The 13,656-nt window shown below is 53.3% G+C and overlaps 6 protein-coding genes across 6 annotated transcripts; 3 read left to right on the plus strand and 3 right to left on the minus strand.

Moving 5' to 3' along the window:
* Positions 1–1,183: 1,183 nt before the first annotated feature.
* On the plus strand, positions 1,184–2,001 carry CTAM01_10900 (uncharacterized protein; the record flags this gene model as incomplete). The annotated part of the gene is made up of 3 exons (XM_060526912.1): positions 1,184–1,311; positions 1,370–1,512; positions 1,574–2,001. The coding sequence occupies 3 exons, from the start codon at positions 1,184–1,186 to the stop codon at positions 1,999–2,001; spliced, it is 699 nt and encodes a 232-aa protein (XP_060378403.1).
* Positions 2,002–2,687: 686 nt separating this feature from the next.
* CTAM01_10901 (uncharacterized protein) lies at positions 2,688–3,328 on the minus strand (the record flags this gene model as incomplete). Its single annotated transcript, XM_060526913.1, has 2 exons — positions 2,688–3,073; positions 3,133–3,328. The coding sequence occupies 2 exons, from the start codon at positions 3,326–3,328 to the stop codon at positions 2,688–2,690; spliced, it is 582 nt and encodes a 193-aa protein (XP_060378404.1).
* A 254-nt stretch (positions 3,329–3,582) lies between these two features.
* Positions 3,583–4,741, minus strand: CTAM01_10902 (type IIB DNA topoisomerase; the record flags this gene model as incomplete). The annotated part of the gene is made up of 4 exons (XM_060526914.1): positions 3,583–4,077; positions 4,244–4,333; positions 4,515–4,623; positions 4,683–4,741. 4 exons carry the CDS (start codon positions 4,739–4,741, stop codon positions 3,583–3,585), a joined length of 753 nt encoding a protein of 250 aa, XP_060378405.1.
* Positions 4,742–5,979: 1,238 nt separating this feature from the next.
* CTAM01_10903 (squalene/oxidosqualene cyclase) lies at positions 5,980–8,405 on the plus strand (the record flags this gene model as incomplete). The annotated part of the gene is made up of 3 exons (XM_060526915.1): positions 5,980–6,243; positions 6,324–8,036; positions 8,088–8,405. 3 exons carry the CDS (start codon positions 5,980–5,982, stop codon positions 8,403–8,405), a joined length of 2,295 nt encoding a protein of 764 aa, XP_060378406.1.
* A 923-nt stretch (positions 8,406–9,328) lies between these two features.
* CTAM01_10904 (CS domain-containing protein) lies at positions 9,329–10,667 on the plus strand (the record flags this gene model as incomplete). The annotated part of the gene is made up of 2 exons (XM_060526916.1): positions 9,329–10,096; positions 10,158–10,667. 2 exons carry the CDS (start codon positions 9,329–9,331, stop codon positions 10,665–10,667), a joined length of 1,278 nt encoding a protein of 425 aa, XP_060378407.1.
* Positions 10,668–11,191: 524 nt separating this feature from the next.
* CTAM01_10905 (TfdA family Taurine catabolism dioxygenase TauD) lies at positions 11,192–12,634 on the minus strand (the record flags this gene model as incomplete). Its single annotated transcript, XM_060526917.1, has 1 exon — positions 11,192–12,634. The coding sequence occupies one exon, from the start codon at positions 12,632–12,634 to the stop codon at positions 11,192–11,194; it is 1,443 nt and encodes a 480-aa protein (XP_060378408.1).
* Positions 12,635–13,656: the final 1,022 nt, after the last annotated feature.

Genomic DNA, 13,656 nt, shown 5'->3' on the forward strand with positions numbered 1-13,656 from the left:
TTTGTCCCTGCGTCATCCTGATCATCTTGAAATTCATTAAATAGCCAGCAGCATCTGTGGTCAGGTGGTCAAGATAAGTGGAGGAACTTTTTTCCAAAAATGAAGAGAAGTCGTAATATATCTATCCCCCGAGGGCCAAGGGAAACTTCAAGCAACTGGGAGCTGTGCATGGACTACGTTCATGAGTAAATACATATTAGTACTCAAAAAGGTCGATGCCCAAACCAAGAAAAAAGAGTTCACCACCGGTGTGGCTACATCTCTTGGTGCACATGCTGGGCCTCTGACTCGGAGCCTGTCGTCGATTACCTAGGTAGGCTGTGGGCGTAATTGATAATTGGCAATTAACCTCTCCACCACCCAGCCAGTTTGACCTGACCTGTCGACCTAGACGGGCGCCTACTGGCTGGTGACAGCAATGGGACCGAGGGGGTATATGAAGCTTCCTTCCGATGTGTATTCCGTTTATTCAGGTGGTGAAGAGAATATCAGATGAAGGTCCAGCAAGCGATGTGAATCTCCGGAAGGCGCGGTCGGCACCATGATCAAAGTGCGATGTCCGGCCGTCATGCCGTGAATGTCTATAGTTCGACCGCATCAAAGCTGACAGCTCTTCCGCGTTCTTTTGGGCTCGCTGGTTCACTAAGTGATATCTCACTGTACTTGATGGTGATGTGGTGACCCGATTCGACCATTTCAGTAAGTCTGCCAGACAACGTCAGCGCGTCAGACTCAGCCTCAACTCCATCTGGGGCCCCGTCAACTGGACCAGACTGCGCCCTATTGTGGAAATGACGCGGAAATGAGCCAATACTGTTCAACTATTTTTCAGAAACTATTTGTCACTTCATCTGTCGGGCACTCTTCAAGGCAGTGAGCGCGGCAGTGTTTAGCTAGACAGGATAGTTGAAGCTTTCGGGAGGGCTTCATGCTTTTGTTCGAGTTGGGATCGGGCAGAGCTGGGATACTGTCAGCTGGCGATTTGGATCAAGATGATTTGGAATGTAATGTCGCAGATGCAGTGAGATGCTCCGTTGAAGTTGCCAATATCTTCACATAAAAGCCATCATGATACCCAGGAGAATTGGTTTGGATCAACAGACTCGTCACAAAATCAACTGCAATCAAAGCAACTGCTTTAATACTCATTATTCTCATATCACTTAAACTTACAAACATCAAAATGCTAATCGCAAACCTCCCACTCGCCGCCATGGCCCTGTCCTCACTCGCCATGGCTGCTCCTCATCGCAGAGACAATGAGTCGGTCGCGGGTCTCAGCTTGACTGCTCAACTTCAACTCGCGGACAGGTGTGTGAGAATTCTTAACTTAAACTGGTACTGGAACTAGCTGCTAACACATTACTAGCGGCGCAGCCCGATACCGTCTCCTCGCCAAGGACGAAGACTTCATCTACGACTTCAACAAATCCCAAGGCGCCCTCGCCAACCGCCAAACCTTCCCAGCTGTGACCGGCCTAGGCGGCAGCATGGCCGTCGCCTCCCTACCCGGTACGACCAAAGATACAACCTCAAAACGTTGGGAAAAGACAAGCTAACAACACACAAACAGCCTGCGCAATGTCCTTCCTCCACCTCCACCCCCGCGCCTCCGAACTCCTCGTCGTAACCTCGGGCCGCCTCATCACCGAAATGGTCCCCGAAGCCGGCGTCCTCGACGCCTCCGGCAAGCAGCGCGTCATCCGTGCCGACCTGCGCCCCAACCAAATGACCGTCTTCCCCCAGGGATCCTTCCACACCCAAGTGAACCCCGAGTGTACCCCGGCCTCGGCCGTCGTGTCCTTCACCTCGGACGAGGGCGGCACCGCCATGGTGGCGGCGCAGCTGTTTGCGCTAAGCGACGTCATGATTGAGACTTCGTTCGGGTCGAGCATTGCTGGGGAGGATATTGATCGGGTGCGCCAAGCTATTCCGAAGAACCTTGTGTTGGAGGTTGAGGACTGTCTGAAGAAGTGTGGGCTTGAGAAGCGGGCTCTTTAGGTGGTCGAGAACTCAGGAGACGTATGGCTACTGAAGTAGCATTTTGGGAGAGTATAGTTGAGATGTTCCCCCTTTTTTCTTTGCGTCTCTGAATAGGAGTGCGGAACATTCGTTGGCAATTCGTATTCTTTCACTAGCTTTTATTTTATCTTGTCATTTGATTCCAGGACCTTGTTAACAACTCTTCTTCTTTCACTCATTCAACATATACTTATGGGTAGATAGCTGTCATATAACCCGCATGCAAGCAAACATGGAGAATGCCGCGTATGTTGACAAGTTGGCCTAGCATCAGATAGGCACGCAAGAAATCCGATTCTAGATTCCTGAACATTAAGGGGACCCAGCATCAAATGATTCAATACTCAATTGTCAATGTAAAACGTGCATCAATGACTACCAGGTGCCGCGAACAGTGTCAAAGAAGGAGTTGTCTTGGAATCCTATAATATTGTCGCGAGCTTGATATGCCTTTGTGAATGGTTGAGCCACAAGTGTCGCGGATGGCTCTTGCAACTCGATACATTCCATGTCAACTCAACTCGCTTGCTGCTGCGAGTAGAAAAAGTGTAGTAAATTCCTCAGATAGCCTACAATCACAGCACAGCAAAAGAGCCCGCTCGGGCGTCGTCAATAGTCGTTCACTCATTTGATTTTTTGTCTTTAACTCATAAGCCAGATCCCATCTATGAACTCTTGCTGCTCTCGCCAGCCTTATCCTTGCCCTTGTCTTCTTCAACGGCACCATCATCCTCAATCTCAATGCCAGACGCAGCACCGCTCAGCCCTTCCTCCTGGTTTCCGCCCTCCATTTTCTCAGATTGCGCCAAGAACCAGTCCGCGACCTCTCGCTTGTCGTTGAAAAGCGCCGAATCGAGAGGAATTTGATCCTTGTCGTTAGCCACCGCAGGGGAAGCGCCATGGCTGACGAGGTACTTGACTGCCTCAAGGTGGCCGCCCAAGCACGCCCAGTGCAGACCTGTGTTGCCAAACTCGTTGCCGGCGTCGACGTACGCCTTCTTCTCCTCTGCAGGACGGCTGTCAAAGGCTGTGACGAGGGCCTTCACGATATCTGTACAACGAATTAGCTCAAATGCTGGAAGTTTCAAGCGCAAAGAGGCAATAACTTACCGAGATGACCATTACCGGCAGCCATGTGCAGGCAGGTTGACTTGCCCTCATCCTTGGCGGCGGTGATGATCTCGCCTACGGTAGCGCCTTCGCGCTCCGACAGGGACTTGAGGGTTTCTTCGAGATCAGCGAGCTCGCCGGCCCTTGAAAAGTAAATGAGATCGTCAATCTCCTCTTCTGAGAGTTTGGGTGCCATTTTCGGTGAGATTTTGTAAATGCTATCTGAGGACCTAAAATGAGTCTTGAAAGTGAGGTAGAAATTTTCGGGTGATGTGTGTGGAGGTACAGTGTTAGAAGCTCGTGTGCGCACTCCGCACGGCTCCTCTTCCTCTTCAATGGACATCACTGTTCACCCTGTGCCAGCCCAAAAGCAGACGTCAAGCCAGCACCTGAATCGAAACAAAGACTCCAAAGACAACGCTAGAAACGCACATGCGCGAGTGCGACAGATCAGAAAGTCCCCAAGTGCTCATCGAGCCATCTCGACATGTCTCCTGCGTTGTCCACAGCTTGGATCTCTGCCTTGATGCCGAGAAACAGCATCACCTGTAGTTCTCGTCGGCATTCTTGATCATTTTCGGTGCCGTCCTCTTCGATTTCCTTGATCGTGTTGATAGCGCGCGTTCTATCTCGCAGCGTAAGAGAACTAGTAGAGTCGAACAAGCTCGCACCAGGCCGCCTTTGGCTGCCGTTGATATCGGGCCCGTGGCTAGGGGTTGCATCCTGACGGAATGCGAGATCGTCGCTTTTTATGCCGAGCCACTGCATGCTAGGTACAGTCGTTGCCTTTTCGTGTGCATGTCCCCGTGTGCCGTAGCTGTAGCAGCGCATGATGGCAATACCATAGCAGTCGAAGTCCACAAGAGCGAAAATTGGAAGCTCAGGTTTGGCTGTGTGCAGAAGGTGTACGAACTGCTTGGTGTTCAAATCTGGGTAACCTTTGCCCTATGGATATGTCAGAAAGTGGTAGTGCTGCTGTTCCCGTAGGTAAATCTACTGACCGTGACCAGAATGCCCAAGCCAAAGGCTGAAGTCTCCTAGTACCTCGCCGATGCCAGTGTCCGATACGTTGCCTGTTCCAGTCAGCAATGTTTTGCAGCCAACACCAAACCAGTCCAACCTCTTTCTCGATGACTAAGACCCAATGTGCTGGACCAAAGTCAATCTCGGAGACAGTCCTGGCTGAGGGTATGAGGATCCCCTGGATCTTGATTAGCAACAGCTGTGGTCAAGTCTTGGTGCTCCGTACGTGCTCGCTTGAAGAAGCGTCAACTTCGGAAGTCCTGGAACGCAGAATAATAGGCCCAGACACAAGGCCTTTACTTGCGGCAACCTGAGGAACGGTCATGAGATTACGTCTATCAAAGATAGGGGTCACTCACTATACCGAGGTCCTCCCTCCCGAGGCCCAGCGTAAAGGCAAGGTCATCAACGAGGTTGTCGACGATGGACTGTCTTTTGAATAAATCAGTGTCCTGATAGTAGATGTTCCTGTTCCGCCATGCTCTCAGCACTTGACACTATCAGGAGGCAGATCATGGAGCGCACACCTCTTGGTAATCAGCCGGCCTTCCGTCAGGGCGCTCAGGGACAGTTGCATGATGCGCATGATACGTGCTGTATCGGCTGAACGTCAGGAACAAATTACCGTCAACCAAGCATGATTACGAACTGAACTTGGTTGCTTCCTCTGCTGTGCGGCCCGGGAAGCGAACTGCTAATCGAGTTGTCCGAGATGGGCCATGGTTGCTCGTGGATTGGTTTGTGGAAGGTCGGGTCCTGAAGGGAATAGATATTTCTCGAGACTGTAGCAATGATTCTCGAGCAGATATAAGGATATCTTCCAACTTCACAATGGCGAGCCCGATGGCATTCCTATGTGGATCCGGATCGGGGATGGTCACGACGTTGCTTGATTGACTCGGATTAGACAGCTGTGGCGTTAGTTGGCCCTCTCGGCGGCCCTTGAGCAACGGGGGTGTAGCAAAGTCCATCAAGTCAAAGACAAGGCAATGGATCTGTATGTAGTTGAATTGGCAACGCTTGAAATCCTCTGAACGCGCCCGCAAAGTTTGGTCAGACTCTAGGGTTTTGGCGGATTGTCGTTTATTGGAGGGTTGGTACGAAGAAGATGGTGTGCAAGAGAAGCTGGAGGTAGGAGCTGCAGGAACGGACGAAGGAGGCGCTCCACATCTCAAAGCCATTGGCCAATGATGGGAGAGACACTGCTAGTGGGAAGAGCACCGTGCGGCATGGGGAGATGGTGGGTCATTACCTAATCACCAGATGATGGAGTGATGAACAGCTTAGCTAAGCTATCTTTGGTATTAGGCTCTCGAAAGCCGGTGCCGCTGAAGTTTATTTTGCGCTGGTCTGGAACTGTGCGACATCCTGGCACCTGTCAAATGGCCTGGGAATTTGCGTTTCGCCCGTCAACTACTGAAGTACAGCTGAAATGCCCCCAACAATCTTGAGCCAAAGTCAGCTGCGACAGACCATCAACGATGCCTCGAGAGCCCAAGGACTGGCAATGTCGATCAAGACGGACTATTAACACCTCTGATTACCCTGTTTCCATCTCCACCAAATCCTGATTTCCAGCAGGGATCTCGTACGAGGATGTGGTGGGTTTCTCCCGAGAACATGCATCTTCCTGTCATTGGAGGGACACCGCCTCAGAGAGACGCGCAGGGGGCGTCGCCTTCTGGGAGCTGACTGGGCCAACATTTAACAAGTGCATGAATCCCATCCCACCTCCAATTCGATCCAGGCGGCCCTCAACATCGCTCCTTCTCTGCACCACGACGACTCCAACCGCCGTCACACAGAGGACAATTACCGCCTGCCATGGTCGCCGAGAAAGCCCCATCCGTTGCGTCGAGCAATGGCACTCTTGGGGCCAAATCCGTTCAGTCTCGCAAGCGTGTTGCAGAAGCCATCGCCGAGCAGGAATGGCCCAAGAAGCCCCGCATCGATGCCAAAACCGATCGCACAAAATGGAGGATGAAGGACGAGGACGGCCGACACACCTGGAAATACTTGGAGGGCGACGACGCCGCAAAGGACTGGCCCCAGACCTACGCCGACAAGTACTACTTGGGTCTTCCTCTTGTCAGTCCACCTTTTACTGTTGCGACTTTGAATGACAGATATGTCACTGTTCTTCGCTAATACGTCTCCCGCACACACAGGACCTCCCAATCCTTCCCGAGCCAGAAAATCCACTCGATGCAACACGCAACGGCCTCGAATTTGTCGAAAAGCTCCAACTTCCCTACGGCGACTGGGGTTGCGAATACGGCGGTCCCATGTTCCTACTCCCAAGTGCCGTTATCGCCTGGTATGTCACCAAGACGCCCATCTCGTCCGCCTTCGCGACCGAAATCAAGAACTATCTCTTCGCCCGCGCGCATCCTGAGTTGGGTGGCTGGGGTCTCCATACCGAAGGTATCAGTACCGTCTTTGGCACCTCCATGAATTATACAACCTTGCGCCTTATTGGCGTCGATGCTGAGGAGCCCATCATGGTGAAGGCCAGAGCAAGACTTCATGAGCTCGGTGGCGCAACGAAAGGGCCGCACTGGGCCAAGTGGTGGCTCGCTGTCCTGGGAGTTGTGGACTGGGAGATTGTCAACCCTGTTCCTCCCGAGATCTGGCTGCTGCCAGACTGGGTCCCCATTGCCCCTTGGCGGTGGTGGGTTCACATTCGTCAGGTCTTCTTGCCAATGTCATACGTATACTCCAAGCGCTGGACTTGTGAAGAGACTGAAGTCATTCGCGACCTCAAGAAGGAGCTCTTCCCCGAGAATTGGGCATCCATCAACTGGAAGGCGAACCGCAACAGCATCGCACAGGTCGACAACTACAACCCCAAGTCCTGGCTGCTCAACACGGTGAACTGGTGCTTGGTCAATATCTGGAACCCCTATCTGCGAACAAACTGGATCAAGGAGAGAGCTGAAGCTTGGACCAGTGACTTGGTTGACATGGAGGATGCCAACACGGACTACCTAGGTCTGGCGCCAGTCAATGGCCCCATGAACCACATTGTCTGCTACATTCGGGACGGCCCAGGGGCTTACACCGTTCGTCGACACGCTGACAGAATCATGGACTCCCTATGGGTCAATGCCGAGGGCATGCTGGGCAACGGTACCAACGGCGTCCAATGCTGGGACACCGCCTTCATGATTCAGTCAGTCGTCGCTGCTGGTCTCGAGACTGATGATCGTTGGCGCCCCATGCTGGAGAAGGCCCTCGGCTTCCTCGACAGGCAGCAGATTCGTGAAAACTGCAAAGATTCGGACAAGTGCTACCGCCAGCAGCGCAAGGGCGGTTGGCCTTTCAGCAACAGGGAACAAGGCTACGCTGTCAGTGACTGCATTTCTGAGGCGCTCAAGGCCGTCATCTTGCTGCAAAAGACCGAGGGCTACCCCCAGCTTCTCGATGACCAACGTATTTTTGATGCCATTGACTCCATTCTCCTTTACCAAAACGAGACCGGAGGCGTGGGCTCATACGAACAGCGTCGTGGGGGCGAGTACATGGAGTTGCTCAATGCCGCCGAGGTCTTTGGCCGTATCATGATCGAGTACGACTACCCCGAATGCACCACTGCCTGCGTCACGGTCTTGTCGCTCTTCCAGAAGCACTGGCCCGATTACCGCAAGGATGACATCCGCATCTTTGTCAAGCGTGCTGTGAACTGGATCCGTTCCCACCAGAACATTGATGGTTCTTGGTACGGAAGCTGGGGTATCTGCTTCACCTATGCGGGTATGTTTGCGTTGGAGAGTCTGGCCTTCGCAGGAGACACCTACAGCACCAGCAAAGTCTCCAGAAGGGGTTGTGACTTCTTCATCTCCAAGCAGAGAGAGGATGGTGGATGGTCCGAGAGCTACAAAGTAAGTGTGCCTCTATTCAATTATTCCAAGCACCCGAACTGACGATGAAAGGCTTCCGAGACAATGGAGTACCATGAACACCCGAGAGGATCCCTAGTAGTGCAGACCGCCTGGGCCCTGATCGGCCTGCTGGAGGCTGAGTACCCCCACATGGAGCCCCTTCGAAAGGGTATCCAATTCCTCATGGACCGCCAGCAAGCCAATGGTGAATGGCTCCAGGAGACGATGGAAGGGGTTTTCAACAAGAGTTGCACGATTGCGTATCCCAACTACAAGTTCACGTTCCCGATCAAGGCGCTTGGCATGTTTGCCCGCAAATATCCAGATGAGAAGATTACCCCTGGCATTAGCGACAAGGGGGACTTGTAGAGATCAAGACCGTTGCCTTCACTTCTAGAACATGGTCATTTATCAAAAGTAGAACATAATTAATTTTAATGAGACACGATTTCTGCATTGAGGTAATGACGAAAGACTCTGGGAATTGCAAGAATGCGAAATAGGGTACCCGACGATTACAACGACTCGGTCCAAGTTGGGTGACAGTACAATAGCAGTGCATTCAACGACGTCGGGACGGACAGGCGCAATGGGCGTCGGACGAGGCAGGAGGCTATAGGGAGCAAAAGCGCTTCGGCTATCACCATGAGTCGAGGTGCTTGACCGGATGACTCCCTCGGTGATGCTCTCGAGGGTTTCAGGCGGCGATGTTTCGATTCATCATGTGGTTACCATTGTTTTCGGCGCCTTTGTTGACATTTTCCTGTAGGATATTCAAGTGGAGCCCGACCTCTTGTTGCAAGATAGTCTTTTCTAACTATTACTACGATATATATCCTGAGCAAATCTTGTCTAGATTACACATGCGCTGCTTCTGCAATTACCCCAATAAGGAGATGCTTCGTGATATATATATTCGGTGAAGCAAGCCAGTTTCGGTGAGTCGGTTGGTGAAGGTATGCTGACCGAACTTGGTGGCGGAAAGTGGAGAGGCTGCCCCACCACAGCTTCCAGAACAGTCTGACCCCTCTGAGCTGGAGGCAGCACCGACTGAACCTTGTTGGGTCTGCAGCTACCTTTCCTGCATCACCGTTTGTTCACTGACCGTGTGCATTTCTCCCTTCCACTGCAAGCGGGTTGCTATCTATTTCCTTTCAACCCACGCTTCTTCTCTTTGAGACTTCGTCGTAGGAATAAATACGGCACAGCAGTCATTCGACTTTCCAAGCTCACTTCGGTCCGCATCGAATACCTCCCATTCCCCCAGCATCCAAAGAAGCAAATATTCCAAAATGTCCGAATACACAGCCGGCGCAGCCGGCATGACCGCCGTCGACAACAGAGACTGGGAAACCGCCATCACCCAGCTCTCCAAGGCGATCAAGGTCATCAAATCCCCCAAGTGGCTCATCGGCCGCTCCAAGGCCTACATCGGCACAAAGGACTTCCGCCGTGCCCTCCGCGACGCCGAACTCGCCCAAGTCGCCGCCGCGGGCCGCAACAACCGCCCCTTCATGGCCGACGCGCAGTACCGCCGCGCCGTCGCCCACTTCCGTCTCGGTGAGCTGGCCAACGCGGATACCTGCGCCACCTGGGCCCAGCGCATGGTCGAGGGCAAGAGCATGGCCGAGCTGAGGGCGCCCGAGGTCGACGACAAGGGGTTCGCGCAGGGTACTAGGAAGGCGCTGCAGGATGAGATAACGGCTGTCAGGCAGACGGAGGATCCGGCGCAGAGTAAGTTTGGGGCGATCTGGAACTCCATTTGCGCTTTGCGGCTGCAGATCCTGGGCGGGCTGGAGAAGCTTGCGGGGGACGATGAGAAGAGAAAGGTGACGGTGAAGTTTGCGCCTGACATCTCGCTTGATGGTCCTGATACAGATGAGGTGGAGGAGTTTACAAAGGAGGAGATTGAGGTGGCCAAGGCGGAGGCGGTCGCGAAGCCGCAGCCCAAGAAGGATGTGCGTGTGGACTTCTTCCAGAGCAGTACTACTTTGACAGTCACTGTCTTTGCGAAGAACATCCCTAAGGACGACTTCAAGGTCGACTATGGCGATTCTGAGGTATGTCCTGCTTGAAATGAGCACAAAGCACCAGGCAGATGCTAACAGAGCTTTCCAACAGATCAGCATGTCGCACATTCCCGGCCATGAGCCCTCTTACACGATCCATCTCCACGGCCGCATCGACCCCGCTGGCTCGAAGCACATCGTCACCGCGAACAAGGTTGAGTTCCAACTCAAGAAGGCGGAGGCCGTCAAGTGGCCTACACTGCAACGTCCCGCCGACAGCGCCGCTCCGGCAGCGAACAAGTCCAACCCATCCCCCACTACAATCGCAACCGCGCAACCCATGGCCGCCGCGACCTCTGGTCCCGCATACCCGACCTCTTCCAAGTCCGGACCCAAGAACTGGGATAAGCTCGAAGGCGCCGACGATGACGATAGCTCCGATATCAACGGGTTCTTCAAGACGCTGTACAAGGACGCCACGCCAGAGGCACGGCGCGCCATGATGAAGTCCTTCACCGAGAGCAACGGCACCTCGCTCAGCACCGACTGGGAGGACGTCAAGAACCGCAAGGTCGAGACAGTCCCTCCTGAAGGTGTCGAGGCTAAGAACTGGGAGTCTTAGGTGCTGAAGGTGGGCTGATGCACCACAACCGAGGCTCATATGATAAGTAGCGAAACGCATGTTCACTGGTACGGATTAGGAGGCATTGGCATCTCCTAGTAGGAATGGTTCGAGGGACATCATGATATGACATTGACGACGGGGCGTTTGGGCAGTGGTTTTTGGGTATTTGCCTTTCCGCAGACAAAAAAAGTAGTGCATCATGAGAGGGAGAGAGCACGTGTTCTTCATTCCTCTTCAATCTGGCGTTAGGCTTCGTTGATCGAAAAGTAAGTTGCTGGATTATACGTAGGTTATTGAAGACCAGCGACCACAATTTCCTCGATTGACTTGCCACGATCTCCATTTGGACATGTAACTCCATCGTGTACACATAGTGTGTGACTAAAAACCAGCACCACAATGCTGGCTCTCCAAAATGCACCAGACTAAGGTATATGTACATGCATAGTCTCGACTGACTGAGCGCATCAAACCAAGTTCATGTTGCTTTCTAGATTTCTGATCCAACATCTTCCACGTCCTCAGATGGGTTCGAGGAACGGCCGTAGGGCACTTTTGAAATCTTCATCGGCGACATATGTACCCTTCAGCCAGCGGCGCCCGCTTGCCGTGTCGAATGCACGGCGACCGTGGAGGACGCGTCGGTTATCGAATAGCACGCACTCGCCCGGTTGGAGCCTGTGCTGGTACATATTGTCTTCTTGCTCCAGGGTTTCTTGGAATATCCGCGCTCCCTTGATCCAGGCTTGCCAAGTTTCAGAGCTTGCTTTATCGGGCGTGCCTGGGAGAGGCGCCTGGAAAGGCGGGGACCACCAGACCTCGCGGTCTTCTCCAATTTTATCAGCGATGACGGGCCGAGCTTGGCGGTAGAAGAAACCATTCTTGGCATAGTGATAGGGAACCGGGTATTTGGCCAATGCAGAGTAGGACTCGGGTTGGAATCTTTCGAGCCAGGTGGCGGCGTGTAGGGCGTCGCTGAAAATGGACTCACCCCCTGAGCACGAGTTCTCCAAGCAATGGAGGAGCTGGATGCGAGGCGGCGAGTCGAGATAGAGCATGTCCGAGTGTAGGCCTAGGTAAGAGGAGGTGTAGGCAACGTTTTCAGCATCCGGTTTAGAGATGACGTCCCAGGTGTGGCCATAAAATGTCTCCTTGACGGCGCCGAATTTCAGAGCTATATCAGCTACGGCCTTTTCGGTTTGAGGCACATTGGTGAGGAAAACGAGCCCAATCTTGGCGAGCGAAAGGGCGGTTGACCTGAAAGCGGGGCCTCCCTCCATGTAGTCTTTATAGTCGATCCTCTCAAGCTTATCAAGAAGGGTTTCCTTATTCCACATATATCTCTGGGCCTTTTTCACACTGGTATGATGGAAGAAAAGGACTGGCCGTTCGGTCAACAACCCCGCCAGACTCTGGGGGCCGGTGGCGGGAAAGACGGAAACGTGGCCAACGTCGGCAGCTCGCGGGATGTCGTTTGTCCAGCGGATCTCATAGGAGCCATTTGGCATCTCCTTTGCGCCCTCGAAGGCAATTCCGCTTGGGATTTCGGCGGTGGAGAAGGACTTGTTGCCCGAGGAAGGGCTGACGCAGTGCGGGCAGCCACAACGGTCTCGGAGCCAAGCCACGTCTATGTGTTTCGTATGCTTTTGGCCATCAGATTGACCGGTGATAAGAAGCTCCTGGCGACTCGGTAGAATAGCAACTTCAACCACCTCTAGTTCTGCTTGCGCCTTCGGGTCTATCCGCAGCGTGGGGTCGGGTATCGTTGCAGCCACTTCGACCTGTGGTTCCTGGCGCAGGGCCGCGGCTTCTTGGGTCTTTGGAGAGGTGGTATGAACACTAGCGGAGGTCGAAGGCAGGACACGCCGGCGGAGGAAAGGTGAGGGGATGATCGGTCTCGTTGTCGCATGCTCGAGGAGGCGTGCCACCCGCGCCGCGGGGCGGAGAGTTCGTGCCAGGACCATGGTCGAAGTCTTGCGAGGAATGCAGCGTTGTCGAGTGAGGGTATTCTGTGAACCAAGAAACACAGAATACGGAGGTCGTGGCAGCTACTGGGAAGCTGCACGACGAGGAGAACAGCAAGAGACGCGCAGCTGGAGTTGGTCAGCTCGGTGGGACGTCGCGACCTTGGTTATATCGCAAGAGCCGAGGGAGGGGCTCTATAAGGTAAGAGAATATGTAAGTACGACTTTCCGAGTGCACAGTAAAGACTGGATGAGCGGACAATGATCCGATTAAAGGGGGGAGGTTGGCCGGTCCAATCCCACTTCGTCACTGCCCTAAGGGTAAGCTCCGGTCTCGACCCTCCGTTGACGGCGGGACGGAAGCTCCCACCTCAGCGTTTAGGGGAGCAGCGGCAGCAGCAGCAGGGCAGGAAGGGGCCGAAACGAGGGGACGAACCTCGGTCGGATGGCATCTTTTTCTGGGGAAGGCGGGGGAGCTTGGTCACTGTATGCCGCACTGTACCCTGACTGAGGGGCACCTTCTTCACATGCATTTTACTGTGTACGTATTCTGCAAGTCTTCCACCAGTCTTCCATCTTATCTAATCTTTTCCATCTCAACCTCCAACTTTCCATTGAAATATGCCATTCCATGTTCCATCGCAACCTGATATTGATTTGAATTTCTGCTGCCTGTGATCCAGATGGACAAGATTGCTTCTTCGGCACAGCATGTGCCTTACGCTTTCACCAAAGGTCTCTGACAAGCCTGAGCTCAATCGCAACTGAATCCTATGCTCATAGCCTTTGCCCCAGCTTTAGCATCCAGAGATAGCCAGATATCACATGCCGTGCATAGTTCGATTGACCCACGTGGAACCATCCCTCGTGACCATTATTGGCGCCGGCAGCACTTTGGAACTCCGAGCGGCGCAGCTTAGCCTTTTCACATGAATCTTATATGCAAATATAATGACTCTAGGTTGCTCGCACCACAATCTCATCATCCTCCGTCCAGCCACGGACTATCTGAAGAGCGACTC

The sequence above is a fragment of the Colletotrichum tamarilloi genome (genome assembly GCF_030869305.1).
Source record: "Colletotrichum tamarilloi strain Tom-12 chromosome Unknown Scaffold_54.1, whole genome shotgun sequence".
NCBI lineage: Eukaryota > Fungi > Ascomycota > Sordariomycetes > Glomerellales > Glomerellaceae > Colletotrichum > Colletotrichum tamarilloi.